General features: G+C 42.3%; 1 protein-coding gene across 1 annotated transcript; it reads right to left on the reverse strand.

Moving 5' to 3' along the window:
* Nucleotides 1–1,377: 1,377 nt before the first annotated feature.
* Nucleotides 1,378–12,939, reverse strand: wnt5a (wingless-type MMTV integration site family, member 5a). The gene is made up of 5 exons (XM_079273839.1): nucleotides 11,890–12,939; nucleotides 9,104–9,253; nucleotides 6,970–7,217; nucleotides 3,867–4,159; nucleotides 1,378–3,282 (listed from the first exon to the last, which is right to left on the reverse strand). Exons 2-5 carry the CDS (start codon nucleotides 9,238–9,240, stop codon nucleotides 2,824–2,826), a joined length of 1,137 nt encoding a protein of 378 aa, XP_079129965.1. The 5' UTR covers nucleotides 9,241–9,253; nucleotides 11,890–12,939; the 3' UTR covers nucleotides 1,378–2,823.
* Nucleotides 12,940–24,467: the final 11,528 nt, after the last annotated feature.

The following is a 24,467-nucleotide window of genomic DNA, read 5'->3' on the forward strand; positions in this document are numbered from 1 at the left end:
CACAACCGTATCCAGTGTGGGATAGTGTTGTTCTCTGCAGAAATGGTGCATAAATGTTTACACAGTTGCCAGCATTATCTGTCAAACTGTAGGTGGGAGTCGAGAAATGGGCAGGTGGAGAAAGGGCCGCCAAGATTAGATGTCCAAGCATTTTGTTTGAACCTTTGGAAGTGTCCCTGCCTCTTCCTCTGAGAGTGTCATACCTGTGCACCTGAGGGTTTCAGGTTTCCTCTACGTGGTGAATCAGCCTGCTGTGCACCTGGATTTCTGTTTATGCTATTGCTGGAAGAGTCCTGCTGGTATGTAGTCAGTCACTCAATCTGACATCCAAGGAGGCTTGTCTAGAACGTGCAAGTAGTATCTCACCTTCAGGTAAATACAAAAGTTGATTTCATATCCTTCTAAACCGTGCTGTTGACAGAAGGTTAAAATGTGTAAAAAAAACCCTCTTACTGTTCTTCCTCATCTTCAAGTCTTTTTTTCTCTTCTAAAAGCTTTTTACACCTTCTCCCTCCTTGCTAACCTTGTTTCATTCTCTCCTGCTTTCCCTTATTGGCCTACGTGACAATCATAAATGTAAACACATGATGTAAAACACTTTGTACAAGTGGATGCCTAATGCAAGTGCACCGGCACACAGTTGCCAATTGACAGGATCATATACGGGATGTGCTCTTAAAGTCAGTATAATTTTCCAAATGTAAATATGAGTCAATGTCGGGACCGTTTACACTGTAATGGTGGTCTTTCAGCTCTACTTTCCGTAAAGCACTTTCTCTCTGCTCTGCTCCCTCGAGCCTCTCCTTATTACTCCCCTCATCCAGCGCTCATATAATCCCTAGTTTCTCATTACCCAATCTTCTCTCCTGTTCTCTGCGTCTCCTCTTGAGCTCCAGCAGTCTCTGACAAAGCCCAGTCGTCTTCCAGACAGCCCAGTTCCCCCCACATTCAAAATCCCCCTTTTCCTATTCTCCTGACACAATATGATTTATCATTCTATAAACTGATCCACTGTCATTGGATTGTTGAGGGGCGCTTACAACACAACCTCAATAACCCCCTTGAGAGACACCCAATCTTCAGGCCATCTTTCCAAAGCTCTTTGTTCACTACACGCCGAAAACAGCCATCATCCAACGTGGGTGAGGAGACTGAAGGAAGGAATTTAGAAGCAAAAAAACAACATGAAAATCTTTTTTAAAACTGATTTAGGAGAAAAAGAAAAGTTAGATCGTATTGAATCAAATCTCTATTGAAAGAGACACTTTCAAGTAGATAAACTTGTCTAGTAAGTTATAAGTAGAAAGGAAAAGGTTAGTCATGAAAACAATTTGGTATAGACAAACAAGTTAACAAATAGAGTAAATACTTCTCTGCTGGTTTTACATTTGATATTTATTGAAACAAAGTAGAGCATTGAGCCAATTTGTAAAAAGTAACAAAATATCAGCTATAACACATTACGTTTAACAAACCTCAAATTCATGGAGAAGCTTATAAATATACATATTTGGATTGGTAGAAATAGTTTGTCTATTGAGAATCATCACAGGGATAGTTAGCGGTTAACTGAGTGGTACAGGAAATCTGTAGTGATGATAAAAATCTGAACGTCATCTGTGATATACAAGTGTATTTATTTGTGTGTTAACATTAAAGCTGAACATGAGTGAGAAGAAATCATTTGTGTGTTGAATCAATAAGGTGCATTTCCCTTTACAAAAACAGTGAGGAGCCACATTAGTGAGAACACAATTTTAAAAAGTGACTATAAGCAGTGACTTGAGGATGTCCCACTATTGATTTATTTCTCGACCGTTGATCTATGATGGAGATGATGCTTCTCTGTTTAAAGCTCAGAGGAGAATCTGGTAAAAGAAAATAAATACAGTTTACTGGTTGGTTGGATAGACATACTATATACACATAGCATGGGATATTTCACCACTGTAACCACAACATTGCCCATATATATTCAAACCATATTAAGTATTGTAGAATAATGTTAAATGGATAATCTGAATTAATATGGAAAAGAATGTAGGCTATAATATTGATACATTTGCTGATGCACTGTAAAAAAACCAACCAGCTGAACAGACACGCACAGACAGGTTTAAGCCTCTGTATCAAAGTGCATAATGGTGGAGGGGTTGTTGCAGCACCTGGGGAACTCTAAGGCTTCTGGGAGAGCTTAATAAATGGCCCAATCCCCCAAAACAGCCATCTTATTGTACTCAAAGGACTCGTATGAACCAACAGTGTTCCTTACGGTTAGGATGTGAAGGCTGGTTTGGGACTGGGCCCATGAAATCACATCCATACACTATAGCACACATTGTCCTCTCAACACAGTCATTCTCAAACAACAAACCAGGACCCCGTAGTCAACTATGCCACATATATCAAAACACTACTCTTCTTAGGAAATTGGAAGCACAATCCAATTTCACAATGAGTGTGACGCATCTGACAAGAAGAACTGCATATGATGATATGAAAAAAGAAAAAAAGGTGGGGGTCACGTGAGGGGAGATTTCCAGCCAGTTTTAGGCACTTGAATGGGTTAAAATCGACTGGTGATGACTGGGCCAAAATAAAACACAATCTCAAAATAAATATTTCACGATACTCTCAGTTTCTGAAGACATACGATTTTTGGAAAAAAGAGTCAGTCTTTTTGCAATGGCATAATTGTTTAACTCTATAAATATAATTTATATAGTTTTTTTCTTCCATTCTTTCTCTGTGTTCAACTCCTTTGCTCACGTATACAGACAGATGTTTGCCCATCGTCTGCAAGCAAACACCCAGGCAACACTCTCACTTGCAGACGAACTGGTCTACGATCTTGGTGCAGCGCTTGCACTTGACATAGCAGCACCAGTGGAACTTGCAGTGGCAGCGCTCCACTATCTGGGCCTTGTACTGGTCGTAACCGCGGCCGCAGCACATCAGCTCACACCCATCCATGCCTTCCGAGGTCTTGTTGCAAAGGCGCCCCACCGTGCCCAAGGAGCCTGTGCTTTGGTTCTTCAGGCAGTAGTCCGGACTGGACTCGATGTACACCAGGTCGTGGCTTGTGGGAGCATTGAAATTGGTGTACTTCTGCACCAGCTTTCCGCGCGAGTTGAGCTTCATGGAAGCAGAGCTGTCATACTTCTCCTTCAGTGCGTCGCCCACCTTGCGAAAGTCAGCTAGCTGCAGCCAGCAAGTCTTCAGACTGCAGGAGCCTGATACCCCGTGGCACTTGCAGGACACGTTGGCAAGGTCTGACACCGTCTGAAGGAGGGAAGAGGAAAGAAACAAATAGATTAATAACCAGATGAAGAACATGCAAAACCATTTATTCGTATGTGGTAAACTGCAGACAAATGGCCAAGCAACACATGCTTCATGTATCGAATTTGATATCTCTGCATAAATATTTGCACAATATACTGCTGATGATCTCATAAGGCATCACATTGCACATGCACATAAAGGACAACATTGTCCATGTCAATAGTGCAATGAATAAAATGTTGTCCACTCATTTGTCCTACTTGAAAGAGAACAGCCTGGCAACAGCATAAAGTTTCCTTTGAGGTGGTTTCAAGATGTTTGGAGAGGGGAAAAAAAACCCAAGTGCTGCCTTCATCTCCCCACAGATCAAAGCCTCAGGAGGGGAGCGCTGACATAGCTGTTACACAGATGATCAGCGGAGACTTATCTAAATGAGCTGGATTGTCTCACTTCAAACTCCTCTTGCTATCACTGGTTGGTCTCATGCTAGGGCCTGCAGTTTATATCGGTCTGCTTGCTTCTTATCTGGTGACATCTTAGTGTGCGTATGTGTGCCTGTGCATATAACCCCAGTGTCATACCCTTCTTCCAGCCTCGTTATTGTGAATATTCATCATCAGCCGGGCGCTCTCATATGAGCCTTTAGGGTAGCTCTTCTCCCGCTCACGTGCATCCACAAACTCCTTGGAGAATCTGTAGCCGTAGTTGAGGTTGTCTCCGCAGCCGCCCCACAGCCAGTCTCGCGGCAAGTCTTTGGGGCGAGCAGCACGGCTGCACCCACAGCTGGAGAGCTCACCCTCTCTGCAGGCGCGACTCACCGCGTTCACCACCCCTGCCGCGCTAATTGCATAGGTGAATGCCGTTTCTCGGCTGCCTGCAGATGCACAAACAGGAACATCATGTCACATTTCACACGATAAGAAACAGAGTAAATGAGAAATACATTGACATTTGGTACACATATCCGGTGCTTCCATTTTTTTTTATGCATGTATATTTATTTTATACCAAATGTGTGTCACTAGCATTCTGCTTTAAGAACTTGTACAGCGTTATGAGATGTGATGTCATATGACAGCATTGACCATACATTCAGGATTACAGAGCACTTCAACCGAGAGCTGCATGCTCCTCATCACCAACATCTTGGACGGTGGAATCTGGTTTGCTGTTATTGGGCTTCAGCCAGAGAGAAGAGGGCGCCCTCCAGTGACAGAGATGCTTCTTAACAAGCAGCTGCCATTTCACCCAAATTGAAAGAGACAACAGTTATTTTACCTTACATGACTGACTGATCCTGGAGCCATTGCTCATTAACTACCACTGTTTCTACCCTCAGATTTCTGCTACAGAGATAAGACGTAGGAAGTCTTAATAACGGAAAATACACAAAAGCAGTTTTTGCTATCCCCAATCCATTACTACCTCTGTACAAAGCCACAGACTAGAAACGGAAACTTAAATGAGATAAACTGAAGAAACAAAAACAGCCGACCAAACTATTAGGCTGTGTGTTGACATTGAAGACGAGGGCTGCTACTAAATAAAAATGCACAGCTCATATACCTGCTGGGCCAAACCTTTAGAGAGTGCGCTCCAATGACAATAACAGATGGACAGAGAACGGGAGATGAGGGAGGAGAAAGAAAAGACGACTGAAGAGATAAGTCAAGAAATACAGTGAAGAAAAAAAGCAAGCAAAAGGGAAAAGGAGACACGCATGCACTTAATACCACAAAAGGTGGAAAAAGACAATGACAGAGAAGATACAAGGTGAATAAATAAACCTTGTGGAAAGTCTGAAAGATATTCAGGTGGGAAACGCTGGCAGGAGCAGTGGCGATCAGAAAGAGTGGGGAATTCATTAGTCTAGTACGAAGTTTAATCCACCCCAAGGATATTGGCCTCATAGTGGACCTGTGAACAGACAAACTGCTGCCTCCCTGCTCCTGTACCCCACCCTGGAGCTTGCCAAGCCAGGCAGTGGAGAGGGTCTGCACCCAACCACGCCAGCACTCCCTGGAGCTCAGCTATAAATCACCAGCAGTGTCCTCGGCCTGCAGACAGACAGACAGTACGACAGGCTTTCAGATGGACAGCCATAAAAGGGGAGGACATGTTTACTTGGCCCAGAGTGGACCGAGACGGGAGCAATGCCGGGGAGGGAGGAGAGGAATGGGAGAACGGCTGCTGATGAGGTTTCTATGAAGACTGATCTGTGGAGAGGGAGTCAGCAGAGCCAGAGATACAGACTCACCAAGAGTAGCGTAGAAACGCAGACAGACACATATGTGCGCACACAAAGTCATGTAGGGGTATGTTCACAACAAGTACAGCACATTAAAGGGTTGGTTTACCGAAATATTAAAAAAAAAAAATCATTGAAAAATGTAATGAAACAAAAAAAAAAACGGCATTACTATTTACTTCTAGTGGTATATATAAACATCAACAGTTGTATGTGCAGAGGTTTTAAGATATTCATCTGTCATGTTCCCCACTGCCCCAATATATGCTGCAAGTGACAGGAATTTTGGTTTTGGTGCTCACAACATTAAATATTAAAGGTTCAAAAACAATGTCCTGCTTACTTGTGATAATTTACAGACCTTGTGTGATCAGTTTTCAGTGAAACTACTTTCTAGATGAAAATAATCATCAAGTAAGCTGTTGACAGTGTGTTCTGTGGATTGACTAGAGTAATGGGAATATCATGACTGCAAAGACAAGTCACTGTTGAGCCCATTAAAAGGTTATTCTTAAAGCTGGGAGCAGCACAAACTAAATTCCATTCACCATTTATCCCACTAATTGCATTGGGATGGGGGGAGAAATCTCACAGACGGATATCCCATAATGTATAAAAATGTTTGATCTTCGGAGGTAAGAATCTTGAATTTTGGGTGAACTGACCCGTTAAAAAGTACATGAACCAAATGCCGACCGACCCCTCTACAAGTGTTACTGTAGACTAATTTGAAAGGTTCCCAAAATATGAGCAACGCAAGCGCTGACTTTTGCAGGCCCACATCCAAAGAAAACTAAAACAAACCAAGTGAAATGATAGGATCCAAGAGTTGGGATTACGAAGAAAGGATTGTTAAGCTCTTGAACTTTCGACAAGAGATCTCTGCACACTGCATGCAAGTGCACGCACGCACGCACACACACACACACACACACACACACACACACAGTTTAATCTCTGACAAGGTGATATATTGGTGCACACACTTACTGCACTCCCATTACTTGTGAATACAGGGCAGCAACAGTCCAGCTCCACAGAGTGTGCATCTGTGTGTGTGTGTGTGTGTGTGTGTTAAACTAGATTAGATTGTCTCCCATTCATCAGGGGAAAAGCAGATTCTCTGCCTCCCTCTTGCTTCATGTCGGGAGCTGGTTTAGCCGGCCACAGCGACATGTGATTTATCCAGCAAGCTCACCCACCAACTATTCCCCCCACACAGCGGCTGAGAATCAACAGCCCCATATATTTCACACACACACACACACTTTCCTAAACACACAAAAGAGGGTCAAGAGAGAATAAAGAAAGGAAAGATAACACTGGTGAATATACACCATTTGTGAACACAGGTGTTTGAATCTGCTCCTATGTGTTCAGGTATATGTTTCTGAGATTATATGCTTTGTCTGTATACATTGTTGCCCACTTCTTACCTATTTGCATGACCCGTCCAAAAACAGATGAGTTGTCCACCGTGCTGCAGTTCCAGCGCCGATGTCTGAACTGGTACTGGCATTCTCTGATGCCTGTTTTGGCACCTTCACCGATGTACTGCATGTGGTCCTGGTAAAGCTGGCACAGCTTCTTCTGGCCCTGTGACAGGCCCACCAGCTGGCTGCACAGAGGCTGGGCACCGATGATGTAGGCCTCTGGGATCAGTAAAGGGTTCATAGCCAGAGACCTGGATGAGGGGAGCCACATAATGCAGTTGTTTTCACTCATTTGCCATTTTGACACAAATGTATGCACGATTTAAGGTCAAATTCTAAATCAATAGCTCATTTCACTTGATTAGTTTCTCCTTCACATGGGTGCAGCTATATTAATCAGGGAAACGAGGTGCAGTCATTTATACACCCTATAAACTCATAGCTCTTAATGACACTGGATATTTAATTCATGTGCAGGCCAAGAACATGGAAAAAGAAAAGAAAATGGAAGCATAGACAAACGAGGAAAAAGAAGAGTCGAGGAGTGAAAAGGGAATGTTGTTTGTTTCATTTTAAAAGTTTTCCAAGGACTTAGGATGCAAAGGTGTCCAGCATTTGCCAACAAAATATATAGAAGTGTATAACTGGCTATGAAAGTTATGCACCTTTTTTCAAACCACAAAAGAAAAACAAATCGAATCATTTTAAAACAGTTCCTTTCAATTTTGTATTAGAGAAAGAAAAAGAAATAAAATGGACTGGAAAAGAGAGAGACATGGACAAACAGAGAGAGAGAGAGAGAGAGAAACACTAGTATGAGCATCTGGTTCCAGGCCACAGGACAATTAGAGCATCCCATCCCTGAGCCCTAAGAGAAAGACAATTAGCCCCAAGTGTAACCTGATCGACTGGGAAAAGTCAGCAGCCAGCAACGTAGCACACACGGAATACACACAACATATACACAGATGTATACACACAGAAGAAAAAATGAACATACACACAAACTGTCACTGTCTCACACACACACGTCTTTAGGTAGGCTGCTTGGGCACTCTAAATCATTCACACCTGTGTGTGCTCTCAAAGAGGAAACTGAAAGACACATAGTTTGGGCTCCAAACTCAGCTTTCCAAAAAGTCTGTGGTGATCTGCGAGTCCTCAGATGGTAAATCAAACTCATTTTTTGAACTTTACGGTAGTCGCCTACTGAATTGAGCCCATTAAACTATGTTCATCTGCATAAATCCTCTTCAAATGAATTGTTTCAATTATAACTTGTATTTTCATAGAACTAACTCACCGCATGATGTCACCACTGGCTTTGATCTGCTCAATGGAAGTAAGGACAAATCTTACACTGAAAGTGTGGGTTCACTGTAAATGCTCCATGTTATGTTCCTCTACAAGCACTTAAGCTGGGATACACAATTATACACAAGTGCACATTTAGACACAAATTAAGAAACAGCAACAGGATGTAAAGACATGTGATTTGCTGTAAGCAGAGCCTCTATGTTGACTGGTAAACAGTATTTTACCCTATCAGAAGTACTCTGTGTGTGTTTAAGTGCACCATGCTCAAATATAGGCTTTTCTAATGGCAGTAGGATGTGTGTCTATACACAAATGCAGCACACACACACACACACTCATGTACAGTCACACACAGTGTTCGTGTTTGTACATATTTCGACATCGACTCATAAACCACAGCATTCTATGTTTTCTATAATATTCATAATTTTGGTTTGGCAATATGAGAAGAAAGAAAATAAGGGAGAAAAATGGTCCTTCCTGAAGAGCTAATGTGCTACAGTCAGCATGTTGTGTGACTTCATATGTGGTGCAACTGAAGCTGAGGAGGCTTACTTAGCAAACACGCACACACGAGACACACACTCTCTCAAACACAGGCCTAAAATTGACTGAAAGATATATAAACATTTACAAAATGTTAAAAAAAAATCTATATCCAATCTTTGGCTTTTTTCATGTCTTTTTAGACTCGGCTACCCCATTTACAAATGTAAAGAGAAGAAATTCCCTTTGAAAAGCTGACAATCTCCACTGGCCATGATACACACACAAATTTAAGACACACAAAATATAGCATATATGTAAAGAAAATGCATACCACCATGAGTTGGCCTCCACCACTACCTGCATGAGGAGTGTGAGGAGTGTGAGGGCAAAGACACAGTGTCTGGAGTCCAATAGGCTGCCAAAGGGCCAGCAAACCGGCCGACACAGACAGCCCAGCCCAAGGTTCATACTGCCGTTTGATCTGAGGGAGGACAGAGAAAAAGGATGCTCGTCAGTCTGCCTGCTTGTATTCAGGGGATGCAATCCACAACTCTCTATTTTACATGCAAACAGCACCATGGTTGTGTGTGATGAGAGCCCTGGAGGCCATCGGTGCCACAGTAAAGCAGTCATTTGGCAGGTCTGAGTGTGAATCACACAATACTGATAGACATGCTTGAGAAGACACAATGACCATGAAACCCCAGATATATACATTCCTGACAATTCACTTTACACAGAGAAAGAGACTCACAAATGCAGAGACAGACAGACAGACAGAGAGGCCTAATCAGGCTGTGTGTGCGTGTGCTTTATTTTTAATCCACTGCATATTGTTGGCATAAGGGCCACACCTAAATTATCTCAAATTTCAAAAACAATTATGACTGCATGTTTTATACAAAGATGGTTGACTCAAAAAAGAAGATCTCAAACATGGGCTTAGAATAAAACACATTGTGTGATTTTTCGTTGTATTTCACGCTGGTTCATTTTCATCTTTGGCAAGGCTGATTTTATTTGTTCCTGGTGAAAAAGTTCAATATTGTTCAGTTCTGTAAATAAGAAACAGTCTTGAGAAATAAAATTCGTTAATTGAACACATTTAATGTGAGTTAACATGAATATTTAGGCCCGTACAAAACTTGGAAATTAAAAAGACATTCGATTTTTTTTTCGTATTAAATATACAATTTGACGAATAACGATCATGTCTATCAATAATTGTACTGAAATGATTTTTCATATTCATTAATTGACTGTAGGGTCAGACTGAAACGAGCCACGTCAGCGGCGGATGGCCTGGGCATACTGTGCAGATTTTTGCCTAACGAAAACTGCAAGGAATTTAAAAAAGTTAAACATGTCAATTGTCTGCAAGGAACTGTTTAAATAATTACCTCTGAATGTGCGAGTTAAACCGATGTGCCAGCCATCCAGTTGGGCCGTGTGTGAATTTTGGGACTCAAGCAGCTCTAATTTGTCACGCTGCGATATTTTCCAGGGTCGAGTCGCGGAGACATGGGCCTGCTTAATACTCATTACAGGCAAAGCCAAGTTCACCATCACTCACCCATCGCGTGCACACGCGCGCGCTGACACACAAACATGTGCTTTCAGTTTGTGGCTGCTTCAGTAATAGTTGATGAGGTTATGTTCCCTAAAGTTCTTCCACATAAATTAAAGCAATAATCCAGAGGGCGGCGGTTTTATGCTGATTTTAAAGTAACTAATTGGACTTGTTAAGCCTGCCAGCAAATTTTAAAATATATTTATTTACAGATAATTTAGTTTCACAATTAATTATTTTGCGCCAAGCAGGTCACTTAATTAGGAGTAACTCCTCCACAGCTAGAGTGACACACCTTTTTTATTGCACATATTCATATGAAATGTACCGTCATGATGCCACAGGTGCATGCAATTATCTAATATTTCGTTGGCCAATACTGCGTAGTTCATTTCAGTGCGCCAACTATTCAACACCATACAATACTTTATTATTGCTATTTAAAACTATACATTCTTGACGGCTATTTGGCATCACTGCATGCTGAGTAAATCCTGCGATCCATGACCCCGGAAACGATTTGACCCGAGCGAAATATTCATTGGAACTTTACTGGATGACTAACGACTACCTTACTGATTTTTGTCGGTAAAAGTGGCATCAAATTGGACCGGAAGAGAGAAATTAGAATAACGTCGTCAGGATGATAAAAGATCGGGCGCTCCTTTTGCAATGGATCATTTCAGAGGCTATTTTAAGAGCCATATGGACTAAACTGCTTTACATTAAACCTAAGAGTTTAAGAAAAGACGCGGATTATTTCACCTTTGGTCAAATGTGTCTTTTGTTATTTTCTGGCCAACCAATCTAAACTATCGTGACAATTAAACATAATAGTAATTGAATGATGTACCAACAACGTATTGTGAAAATATGGAGGGAAAAGCATTAGGGTGCTACGAGTGGGACATTTTAATGATGACTTATTTTAAGTGACTGTATTTACGGTATGGCCTGCATTTGTAAGCCTTTGGATAATGTGCATGGTGACAAAGAATTTTTTTATTTTTTGTTAAAGAGTATTCATGGAGCAATTTGAAAAAAGTCACCTTTTCCCAAGCTGCATGGTACCCTAATTTAATGACTAATTTGTTAAATATTATACGCATTTAATAGCGCAAAATGATAAGTGTCTTGTCCTGCCTGTCCCATTGTTTGAAAAAACCAGGAGAGGGAGCCAGGTACAAGGATTAGATTATGAGAAGCAGCACAAAGAACAGTGCCTGACTTTAAACAATGGTTAACAATGGAACCAGAAATCAGACTATTATTTTGCATTTATATGGTTTTTAAAAAACAATGTGTGGTTTATTTTCGCTGAATTTCTAATTTGCCCACATGGCCTTGATATATTATTGGTCACAGTCGATGCAGTGAGGGGTTAGTATGTTTCACACTTCACATCTGTCATGCACTTTTGTCCACATAACTAACAACCAGTATTAGTCCACAAAGGTCCCACTGAAGCACGCATTTCCAACTCTTAAAGGTAAACTGCGGCTGCATGGAAAAGTGAGTGAACCAGAAGACCTATAAAGGCTACTCACCAGGGAGCACAGCCCGTTAGAAGTTGTAATCCACTTTCTGAAGACGATATCAAACCAATAATCCCAGAGCAGGCCAGGTGGATTTAGGATGTCCTTTTCTGCTGCGTCTTGTCGTTTTATCCGGATTTCTTGGAAAGTGCTTGGCTGGGGTGAAGAAAGCGAAACACTAAGGCTATGAGTTCTTCAGTTTGGTGTTTTGGTGAACACGGACACCCAACAATCATTGAATACATGCGCTCCGTGCGCCAAACCGTTTAGAGGGCTTGTAGTAAGCAGCGGGATACATTAAATGTCCAAAGACCTTTCAAGGAAGGAAATTATCAGTTCCTTTAACGAATCTGTGCACGACTTTGTGGTTACTATTAACAAATAAAACCCATCTGTGGCAACCCCACTGGCGGAAACGTCGGATGTCGATTCTCTTCTAATTGAAAGCGGCCTACTTTAATCGTCGCTATCAAAGTAAAAAAAACTGTCCAATATTTTATCAAGACAATGTCAAACCAAAAACAGGAAAAATATTGTGATGAACATAAAATCCAGCCGCTCACACGCCCAGGTCATAGCGCGTTTTACCTGCCGAAAGATCCACACGGTGAACCTCGCCACAAACGACTTGTCAATTTACCTTCCATTATGTGCAAAAAACGACTTTGACAATTCCACTGCTCGACTTAAAAGTCCTCACATGCAAAAAAGTAAGTCATCCGCCTCTCAAAAAAAAAACAGATGGCACAATTAATCGGCTCCAGACAGTATGCTCCAAAAAAAAAACTTTCCGCGCGGACTATCTCCAAACAGTGCGGCTTGGCGAGTGCGCACGGTGCCAGGAGGAGGAAAGGAGCACAGCGTGTGAACAACGGCGGCTTTGCTGAGGCTCCGAGTCTGTCGTCCTCCCACACCGTATGTGTGTGCTGTAGTGCAGAAAAAGTATCACCGACTATCCCTCCCTCTCTGCTTCTCTCACCTGCTTCAGTCGCCTCCTCTCACAAACTAGCACACTGCAGCATGGATGCGCAGCGCAAAACCTTCAGATGGCGCATGCGCTTCACATTTCTCCTCAAATCGCCTTCCAGTCACCAACTTTCAAAGAGCAAGGCATTGTAGGGAAGGTAAAAGAGAGAGAGAGAGAGATGGTGGAACAGGCTGTAACAAAACAAGCGTCTCTATTACCTAAAATAAACTTATAAAGCACCCGAGGCTATTACCTTATCCATACCAGAGTAGAGTTAGGATTTTCACTGGCAGCAGATCGAGTTGCCACTCAGTAAAATCAAGACAAGCAGGTCCAGATCATGTGCTTATACAGGCTGCTCTCATCACCTGAAGGCCTGTGAGCATTACGGTCATTACTGTAATTATTATTTTATGGTACATTATCTCAAAACATGCTGCAGGAATCCCTCGGCTTACAGTTCTATATTTTTCAATGAACCCGATGAGTGTCAGAGGGCAAAGTGTTTAATAGTTTCACCTGTGTCACTGTAGATTGCTCGTCTGTGCACACTGAAGGCATTCAAGGGTGAAATCCGTGTTATTTTCAATTGCGCTGGACAGAATTTCATCTGGATTGAGGAAATAGAGATGAAATAACAGTCAGTAAAACAATGCTGAAATGAATGGAAGGGGTCACCTGAATATCTGGCTACATGCCCAAATGAGGACTTGAAATAAAAAAAAGAAAAGAAATAAATTTAGATTTTTATGATACCAATCTTCGTAGTCAGGTGCAGTCAATCTTATATATCTGGTATGGGCCGAATTCAAAACAGTATGAGTCCCTCAACCCTTACTTACAAAAGGAAGAATATAAATGTAAATATCAATGTAAAACAATTCTAAGCTCCTCAAATGGTCTGTAATAATAAAAAAGGATCAGTAATAAAGTTATTGCTCTTTTCGGCCACCAAAATGTTTTTAAATAACTCCTTTTGTGAGAGCCATCATTTTGTCACATTTTTCCACAGTGTATATCTCCTTTAAGAATGTACTCTTCATGTGGCTGTGAATAACTGTGGCAGAATGAGTGTGAAGTGCCTGCAAATCTTGCAAGAGTTCTGTTCCCAGCTAATGTTACCGTGGTGGATGCTGGAGGCTGCGACTGTGTCAAAGAGCACTTAAAACATGCTCAGCCACATTTCTGATCCCTCACCATGCCTCACTACCCCTCCCGCCTCCATCAACCCCCCTCCTCCTCCATCCCCCCACATTCCCCTCGAAGAAAACTGGGCAACATCTGGCTGAGTTTATGAGAGAGAGAAAGAGAGAGAGAATTGGTAGACCTTGAAAACGGGGGAGAGTTCTTTCTTGGGCAGTGCAAGAGTCTATTGTTGTAGTTGCCATTAGTGGCGGCGAAACTTTCATTTTGTGAAAATACCCATTGTTGCACTCAAATTTACCAATAACACTGTCGATGTCAATGTAGACATGATTGTCTTTCTGATAAATCCCGTGTTGCAGTTCTTGTGAAAACTTTTATTCAAACAAGAGAAACCAGCTGACCACTGCAAAACACTGTGGAACAAGTCAAGGGTGAATACCGTTATCCCCCAAACTTTCACAGTCATCACAAACATGAGAGCAGCATGAAACCACACACACACATGCAAACACACTGTACAAACATGTACATGTTAGGTAAGGGCCAAATGGAAACACTGTTATACTGTTGAATCGAAACATAACACTGTCCGTTCTCATCAACCTCCAGTAGTGAATAAAGTGATGACGCAGTGCTTCAAAATGCAAGTCACTTCATAATAAACAGACTCGCCACTCAGATTCACAGGATCAACAAATAGACAACAAAACAATACATCACTCGTCGCATAATAAGTCACACATAGCTGTTAAAACTTCAAAAAAAGAAGAGTGGCACTCAAAACTGTTTTGGATGTAGAAAAGCTAACAACATGATATTGGTTCATTAAACAAATGCACAGCAGGCTAAAAGAACACAAGGAGAAATGTATAAACAGACTGTTTTTACAGTAAGCTGGCTGATTTGAGGTCAGCCGTGACTCCTTCCCTGTTAATATGGGTCCTGATTTTAGAGAAGGTGTAAGCAGATCCTCAAACTGTTCTGATGGGGCATCTTTAAGGCCAAATTCGCCTTTTTCTTGTTGATCTCTCAGCAGGAAGTGGGTAAATAGGGCGGTTTACTGGGTAGCCCGAATGATTCAGATGCAGTCCCATTTCAGTAATTTGTTTCAGCAGACAGGGTTGTCTCCTTTGGCACGGTACATTGAGAAGGTTTCTGTGGATTGTGGGTTTTGAGGTCCATGTTGTTATATTTACAAAAGTCTGATATTTAGCTGCAGAAGCAAACACATTCATGCCATCATGAACCAGTCCAGGATTGGCATGGGTTTACGGCTAGTTCCACCGGCTCAGCTTAGCCACACCAGTAGTCGACAGTGGAGTGGAGTGATTGCCGCTTGATGTGAAGCCAGAACTCTGTAGCACCGCAGTACTTTAAAATGAATCTAGCTCACAGTCTATTGAAAACAGCTAGGGAAATGAAGGCCGCTTGCCAATACCTTGTAGCTGCACACTGATGACAGATGGTCCTGTGAGGGATATTCACCCGCCCTCAGTCGGCCGTTGCATTTGTCAGCGGAGGTGACATTCATCGGTGAGATGGTATAATCTCTGACCGGCTGAACGCTGAGTTTATCCATATATGTATGTCAGGTGATCATGATGGTGTGCAATTATAGGCCGGTTCAGTGTGTATGCTTGTAGTTGAAGCTCTCGAACCTCTTGGTACCTGGCTCTACAAGCAGCTGTGGAAAAAAAAAAACATGAAGAAAATCAATCAATATGAGAGGTCAACCACAAAGAAGGAAATACAAATCCACACAGGGATATAAAGATGCATCATCTAGCAAAGGATCTTAGGTTGTTTTTAAAGTGTCTCTCCTAAGAGGTTGCATCATACCATTGCGTTGCTTGGTAATAGACAAAAAAATGCTCAGGTCCAGTGTAGATATTTCGTTTTTTTCTTTGCTTTAGGTTGACCATTTTCTTCCTCTAACTGTCTGGTGAGCCCCCAGAGGCCCTTAAGAATGCTCTAAATGTAGTTGGCAGCAGCCCAAACATCAAGTGCTCATTTATAAAAAAAAGTCTTTTGGAATGTGTCCGTTATTCAGGTTGCACAGCAGTCAGCAACAACTCACTTCTTTTCTTAGGGTTAGGTTGTGGGAAAAAAAAGAAACAATGATGTATGTCTAGCTCGCTGGGGGCGCCTCATTGGCTGAGCAAACAGGCCACAAACTAACTACCAATCACTGAATACGTTATCATCAGTCACTCAGAGGGGGCATGGTGATACTTTAATACCAACTTTGTTTGTTGGGGACGTCTCTGACATTCACAGGTGAAGTTGAGGAAAATGTTTTAAAGGAAATGATTTGACCTGAGCAATGATGCCGAAATCTTGAATGTAAGGGGATTATAAGTATTTAGTGGTAGCATCTTAGGTTAGTGTGTTGTGTATAAAGAGGAATGTCAAATTGTATGGAAAGTGTCCAGCTCTGCAGGGCTGCTCACACTCTTCCTGTCTCCCTCTGATTGGCTACCAGGCAGAGAAGGACCATCCATTACAGCCAGGAGTAAATAAACATGCACAGCAATTAAAGTGCCATCATTTGTTATGCAACGTGGTGTGTGTGTGTGTGTGTATATACATATACCCGCTTGCCTTTAAGTGTGACCAAATGTGTGTCGGCGCATGTACATGCTTGTGTGAATTTGTGGATGTGTGTTGGACGCCATTCTCAGGTTTCTTCACCGTCGTCTGCACTTAAATTAATGATTTTAGGGCCAGAGAATCAACAAATATGACCCCTGGTAGGGCATAATGGAGAGAACGACCTGCTTGTGGATGTGTTTGAAGAGCGCTCCTCTTTCTTCTCTCTCAACACCTCACTACTGCCACACAACAGACGCATTCACTACACAAACTCACGTGTGACGCCTGTGTTCATGTTGTTAATGAGGAAGTGTGTGTTGCTTTGTGGTCATGAATGTGTGTACGCTTATCGGCCTATGATTATTTTACATGTCGGCATGTTGTGACAGATTGTTAAAATCATATGGAATTGTAGGTACCTGAGCGTGAGTTCTGCATTTGTAGTAATGATTATGCCCGCTTCAGAAGCATGTGACAAAGCAAAGCATATTATATCAGCCAGGAAAGCTATAACCACAAGATGGATAAGTTCAAGAGCTCAAATGGCTCTAACAGGCTGCTTAAAGCCCTTTCAGCCCAAAGGTCACTGTCCACAGGGCTGCAAAACACGCCAACTACGCATATACTGCATTGCACAAAGAGAACAGTTCAACAAGTGCTCACTTTTGCATAAACTCTGCATCTAAGTCAAATGTAATTTTGAAATAGAGTATGACTGAAAATAACAGCGTGCTCATTTGATACAGAGTGGAAAAAAAACACATGCAGATTCCATTTAACAGACACTGGCGGTGTGCAGCAGTTTGGCTGCATGAGGAGAGTATGAATGTGATGGATTGCGCTGTAATATTCAAACCGTGACTTGAATCTTCACAGGAACAGCTCCTGATAAAACTAAAACATTAGCACTTGACATTTACTCCAACAGATCAGACTCAAGCCTCGCATTAGCATATTGAGCCACTTCACTGAAAGTAGCTTTAGAGAGGGGATAAAAGGCACATTTCATCATGGCTTTGTTCACACATATGAATGTTTGTATCTGTCTTTTGAGGTTGGTTTTCAGATCACAATTGGGTGCACTGTCCTTTTAAATCAAAAATTGCTACCATTACCTTTAAATTGCTAAATATAATTTCCATCTCCCTCTTACAGCACGTAGCCATCATCTCCTTCTAACTCCAATCAGCCATTCCTATCTTCTACTCCCTGCGTAACCCTCATCCTCCTCCCCACTCTTCCACTCTCAGTGTGCTCGATGGTGGGATCAGACAGGGTGAACACGTTCCCATATTAATACTGGTTTAGCCTGCATCTGGAGACAGGACAATTATTGTCTTATCAAAATTTGCAAATCTCAGATCTTTAAGTTTATTTTATGAGTCCACCTGCAATTCTCCCAAAACCATTAATGTTAAAGTGCTGCTCTTTCACTTGAAATAACGCTGGTTGGTGTCTTGTCAATCCTACAGAAAAAAAGAGAAACCCACCAACTTAAACTGAGTACAAAGATTCAAGATAAAAAGACCCCCCCCCCATCCCCCCTTACCTCTACCAAGAGGAGTGACATGAAAAACAAGCCATTTGGTGGTATGAAGGGCCAGATATTTGGGTGAAATACAGGGAGACAGAAGTGGCATCTCACTGTTCTGTCTATGTAGTCACACATATTTCATCTTGTTGACATTCTTTGTCAAAACGAAAATGTTTTTTCTGTGGTCACATGCCTCGTATGTGACCACATATAATGTTTCTGAAGGATGGTCTATTTAACCTTTGGAAGAAAAGCAGTTTTGACAAAATGCCTTGCAAGGAAAACCATGACAAAAACAAATCACTGTTCTTATCATGTGTCTGATTAATTGTATGCAGGTGTGATGGTGTTTCAACATGCTAATTGATGATGGAAAGAACAAATCATACAGCATCTTTATTGCTCCATGGCAATGCAATGTAATCCATTACAACAAATTTGATTTTAAAAAAGCACTTAACATTTGATCCAGTTCCAATTAATTAATCTGAGGTGACATGTTCCTATGAGCAAAAAACTATATATTTAGTATATTAAATGGATGAAAAACAAGGATCTATGTGACATGCCCATCCAGTCATTTTGAAACCACAGCCGAGAAACCTTAAAAATATGGCCTACATCAAGCTACCCCAGGAAGAGAGAACATCTCCTCGGCAACAATTGCTTCAAGAGATCACCCTTTCTTCCCAAATGTCTCCTTTTTTCCCCTCTTTCTTTTTTTTCAGCCTGACTTTTACAACTTCCTCCTGGTTGGGACTGCAGCTCTAACCCAAACAAAACTCCATTTTTTAGTTATTGGCCCTCATGGCATGTAATGGAGAATCAAGCTAATTATCCCTACAGCTGTTTTCACTTGCTTTTTATGTAAGCAATACCTGGCTGATCCAGAGAGCAACAGTGAGGCCCTTCTTAGCGCTCCAGGCCTCCAGGCCGGCTGGAATTAGAGAGCAAAATGCCAGGTTTTCCTCCCCCCGATGCTGCCCGTGTGTACCCCTGCACCCATCTCCCAGCACACAACCCGGCCCTACACAACCCTCTGCACACTCAAAACATCTCCACTCCCTCATACACCTTTCAAAACTCTGCCTTTGATGTTAAACAAAGCTACTCTTCAGTTAAGATCTGTATGACAAGAGCTCATTTTCCTCCACTGATGGTTCCTGGCAATTAATGAAGGAGGTAAACTACAGTAGGGTGTGGCTCAGATTAACCATCTCCTGCTGTCAAAAACTAGAAAGAGAGGGAGTGCAAAAAAAGAAGAAGAAGGGAAAGAAAGACTGAGAGGGGGTAAAGAGTGAAAGAAAACAATCCCTCAAAGGCTAATTACATAATTTCCTTCATATGATCAAACACATGCTGGGTGAAAGCAAGTGTGAGCAAGCCTCACAGATGCCAGGCCAAGAGGTGCTGAGGAGACTTACTAACACAGTCGGCAACTGCTCTCTAGCAATGAACAGCCAATGCCACAAAAGCACTGAGCCAGATCACAGAAGCAACTTCATCTGTACTGTTTGTAGCTTTTGTGGGATTCATATCCAAACCCTAGGTATTGATCCTCCCTTCTCCAGCAAGCTCAGGGTAAAGTGACTCTGAGCAGATTAACAATTGCTGGTGTAACGTTCCCCTCATTGCAGTTCAGTCCTTGCTGCAGCCAGAAATCTGTTCAGTACAAACACCACTAGGTGGAGTTGACAGTTGATGAAAAAAAAAAAAAGAATCTCATGTATCAAACTCATTCAATTCCCATGGAGAGGCAGCGTGCATCTGTGAGTCAGACACCGAGCATGCTTCACATGTGCTATTTCTGAGCTTTCTTCCCGTTCAAACACTGCTCCTCTAGCGTGCATCGTCCCCTTGTTCCGCCTCAAATTGACATCTGGTTTAGAATGAACAGAGACAGCGATAGAGGAAGACAGAGGGGGACACTGGTAGCGATTTTAAAACTTCTATTATTTCAGCTAAATTATAGTAACGTCTGTGCCAGCAAGAAAAAGTAAACGAGCAATCCCTCCCTTGAACTCCCTCCCTCTCCCTCTTTTTTGTTTCTAATCCTGTGAGGAATGATGGAGGGCTCTCTGTGGAATGGCGATGAGTGTTTTGAGTCCAGCCAAGGTTTGCCAATGTACAAATGACATGGGTGGAATCTGCAGAGCCTACTCCTAATGACGCCCTGCACAAACACAAATGCATGTCGTTCTGCGTTGCTAAAAAAAACAAAAACATACATGTGCATGAATGTTGAAATGCAAGCACACAAATACACAAGGCACAAGCATCGGAGAGGGAGGCTGAAAAAGCGTTACCGGAGGGACATCTTCAAATTTTTAACTTGGGGCGAAAAAGAAACTATGTCTATAAAAATGTTCAATGTTCACGCAAGTCTTAAATACAGGTTTGCGCAACAACGATAAAAAGTGCAGTGAATTCTCTCTGCTCCCAAATTCCTCTCCCCTCTTCATCCCCCACTCTGTCTCTCTTGATCCGTCTCTCGTAGCGCTCAGAAGTTCCTGACTAATCTCACTCATTTACCCTGTCAAGCTTATTCTTGCCTTATCACAGTATGTTTTTTCTCTTTTCCCCTCTCTAGCTCTGAGCGCAGTATGAGTGGCAGTGTTTATGTTATTGGGAGAAATGTCAAGAGCTCTACTGTGGGCCAGCTGCATGTGTGTCAAAGTCTGCCTGTGAGTGCCTGTATGGCTGTGTTTACAACCCACCATTGCACCTATTTTTCCTTGCAAGAATCGCTTGGGGCCCTTGAGGAGCTTGTATCCCATAACAACACCTTGACCTGGAGCTACACCTCAAAGTGGAGCAGCAGTGCCCCATCAGAATCCAGGCCGAAGAGCCCTGAACGCGCCTGCATCCTGACACCAGCGCAGGCCCAGCCAGACAGGGGAGACAAGTGAAACCCAAACCCACATTAAAGCACCTCCATCAGGTAGGAGATCAGTGGAGGCCTCCATGCTCTCAGTGTCTGCGGGGGTCCGGGCCTCTGAGGCCCTATCTCACCTCCATCTGGAAAGAGAATCTGAGGGTAGTCTGATGGTTCGATAAGAGGCCATGCCGACTGACACGGTAACAGCCTCTCACCCCCATTTGCAAAAACCGGAGTGAATGCAAGTCTAGCTGCGGTGCACTCTCATGCGGGTAAGGGAGGGAGGGTGGATGGGTTGGTGTGGGGGGGTATGGGTGCATGGTGGCATTAATGTTGCTTTGAAGGTTTGACCCAGTTCCCTGAAATGTGCATAGAGGCGCTACGCTTACAGAAACAAGTTTATAGTGTGACATGTGCATATATCTAACGCCTCTCTCGTGCTTTCTCTGCTCTTTGTGTTGAAGATTCTACACACACAAATGTGGGAAATATATATCTCGTTTTTGACATGAGCCTAATACGTGAGTAGACCAGCAAGTAAAGTCTGTGTGTGTGTGTGTGTGTAGATGTATGCTTGTTATAAATGAAGCTGGAGCTTTGGATTTCAAATGGTTTGGTTTGGTTTGTTCATCTCGGATCTATTTAAGATCATTTGAACCAGTTAAGCAAATACATTTGATCCTTCAGATCTCAATCTGCTCTGAAGGAAAAACAGACTCATCTTTACATGCAGTAGATGTGTGTGTTGGTGCGCGTATCTGTGCCTGCATGTGGACCTGTGCGCGTTTGCGTATGAATCTGTGTGTGTGTGTGTGTGTGTGTGCGCGCGCGCGTGTGTGTGTGTGTGTATGGGACACTTGTGTAAACAAATTCTGATAACAATGTCTATTCAGTAGCTTCAAGTATTTGAGGTCAAGATGGAGACTTACACGGTCAGCAAAGATTTGTGTTTGGTCATCAAACATTAGAGCCCCAGCTCATCCAACGTTAACAATGTGTTCATTTATTCATCCATCACACTTGAACGAGGGGTCAACTGATTTTGTCTTGTGATTTCGTATCTCTTTTTGCACATCATGGACAAGCAAATGGCAATTTTTTATTTCTTTATTCAACCAAACGCAAAATCTGTCTATGGATCTGAGACAGGGTAACAAAGTCAATTGTGTTGTTTGAGTGCGTTTTTGCTAGCACAGCTGCACTGTGGCGTTTAATACTATTTAAGTCCGGTCTCAGGAAGAGCCAATCATGTTGTTGGCCAAGTCTGTTTGGTGCTCCTGGGGTCAGTATAGCCCCAGGACATGAGACATATAGGATATACACTGTGGATAAATAGGAAGGCTTTCACAATGCCTGGTGGTCTGACCTGTGTGTCAGTGTGTGAGAGAGGGGATGAAGAAACACCTGAGAAAAATGCCAAATAGATACGTTTGAAGTTGCTAATTCTGAGCATTACTCTCTGAGAGGTATGATGAACTGCAAGTTATATGTATGTCGTAAAAAAAGAGAGAGAGAGTAAAGAAAACATTGATGACTTAATCAGAGTTTAAATGCATTGTTAGTTCACCTAAATTCCTTAAATACATTTAAGGGTGCTTTCACTCCTGTGGTTGGGTTAATTTGGTCCAGACTAAGGGGGAAAAAACGTCTTTGAAGTTATTGCACAACTTTAATGCTTCTAATGTTAATATTTATGTTCTTTGAGTGTCACAAAGAGCTCAAAATGAAAAAAGTCCTTTTAGTATTATTAGACTGTAAATCAATTACATGTTAAGAAGAATGACAACCAGGTAGGGACAGGACTGTATAAAAGCCCAGACGTGCATTAGGCATCTTGTAAAGTAATGATTCTGGGCTGCCATACACTATTTAATGGAATTGAATAACTGACAAAGTAAATGGAGTTGAATACAAGCACAACAGCTTTTGACCTAATAATCAGGGTCAATAGTTTTTGAGTGTTTGTAGGTACGCCAGGCTCTCGGGTCCCACTGCCAGCAGGCATGTTGTGGGGCAATGAGACGGGTGGGAAGGGGGATAATCAGAAAAGAGGCAAGGGGGAATGTTTTTGTGGCAATAACCCACCGTCGCAGCCTCAGGGTTGAGAGGTAGGGTCTGTGATGGGGAAGTGTGGATGAGATGGAGAGAGGGGGGAAACAGGCTGGGTAGCTTGAGCTTGAGGCCAGAAACAAACACAAGTGAAAAACAGTTAAGATGTCTGTGCCAGTTATGTTTCCTGGGACCTTTTAGCCTCTGTGTGGCTAAACCCCTAAACATGTAAACGTATCACTCTTGAGTATAACCACAGACACTTGCGCAGCCATCTCGAACCTTTAACAACCTTTCGGAGCACTCTGAACGACACTGTGAAAAAGGCCCCGCCAACGAAACCTAAAGGGAGATACTGTGGATCATAAATAAGCATCGTAGAAAGTGACAGAGTTTTGGCCCAGGGTGCAGATAGAGAGTAAATAATCCACATTCGTTTTGACAAAGCGACTCATATGTTTGTGATATTTACTGCTGAAACACACTGTTCCCACTAAATAAGTGCTGATAGAGCCATCCACACAGACAGTGCTAAGGCTTGCTCCGAAATGTAGTCTTGCTGTGGGATTAATACAACAGGTTGCACTGGCTTGGCCAAAACTCTGTTATGATAGCCAAGGATGATAGAGAGTGGTGCTGGAACTATATGTCTCAATCTATTTGTGAAAGTCTTTGATGTGGAATATTGATGTGCTGGCTACGTTGGGGATCATTTAGCAACCCTTGTTCATTTCACTCTGATAACTAAAACTCATGTCCCAAACATGGAATTGATATTAGCACAGGATACTTTGCAGTAAAATGACCGGTGAAAAATAAATTCACTGAAGTGAGTGCAGACTTCCAAAAACTAATATGTGCAGTATAATATGTTGAGGTGTGTGTGTGTGTGTGTCTGTGTGAAGTTGCTCCATTTTGTCTGGGTGGTGCTGGGAATACTATCGGCTTAAGGCTGAAAGAATTCAGGCCTCCCAAGCAAGGTCATGTGCTGATGTTTAGTAGGAGATTTCTCAGGTCACAGACTGTGACTTTCAACCATCACTCACATTACCACACATCTTTGAGTAGTTCTGTTTAACTGGCATACCCCACATCTCTCCCCCAGTTTGCTGTAATGACACGTGACAGCTGTTTCGACCCACTTACCTAGTTGAAGGAGAAGTCAACCCAAATAGTTGCTAGAAATGAAATGGACAATGCATAGTAGATGTGGTGGCCTATGGGAACTTTAGGTCGGGTAACTTTTTGTAATTGTAACATAATTGATGATGACAAGAAAATATCTACTTTGTAATTTCTAGAAAGCACTTACATGGCCAATGACAATATATCTGTATGTACATTTAATTTCCCCAAACTTGATGAAAATGTTATGATAATGGTGGTTGGTTGGGCAGAGCACTTAAACCTTAATGTGTGCCCAG

The sequence above is a fragment of the Melanostigma gelatinosum genome (assembly GCF_949748355.1).
Source record: "Melanostigma gelatinosum genome assembly, chromosome: 8".
NCBI classification, from domain to species: domain Eukaryota; kingdom Metazoa; phylum Chordata; class Actinopteri; order Perciformes; family Zoarcidae; genus Melanostigma; species Melanostigma gelatinosum.

Bases quoted from the DNA above. Each gene is read 5' to 3' on its own strand.
- wnt5a (XM_079273839.1), bottom strand. From the start codon at position 9,240: ATGAACCTTGGGCTGGGCTGTCTGTGTCGGCCGGTTTGCTGGCCCTTT. The intron at 4,160-6,969 runs GTAAGAAGTGGG...GTGCATCTGCAG, and splicing joins TGGACGGGTCATGCAAATAG to GCAGCCGAGAAACGGCATTC. The intron at 3,283-3,866 runs GTATGACACTGG...TCCCTCCTTCAG, and splicing joins ATAACGAGGCTGGAAGAAGG to ACGGTGTCAGACCTTGCCAA.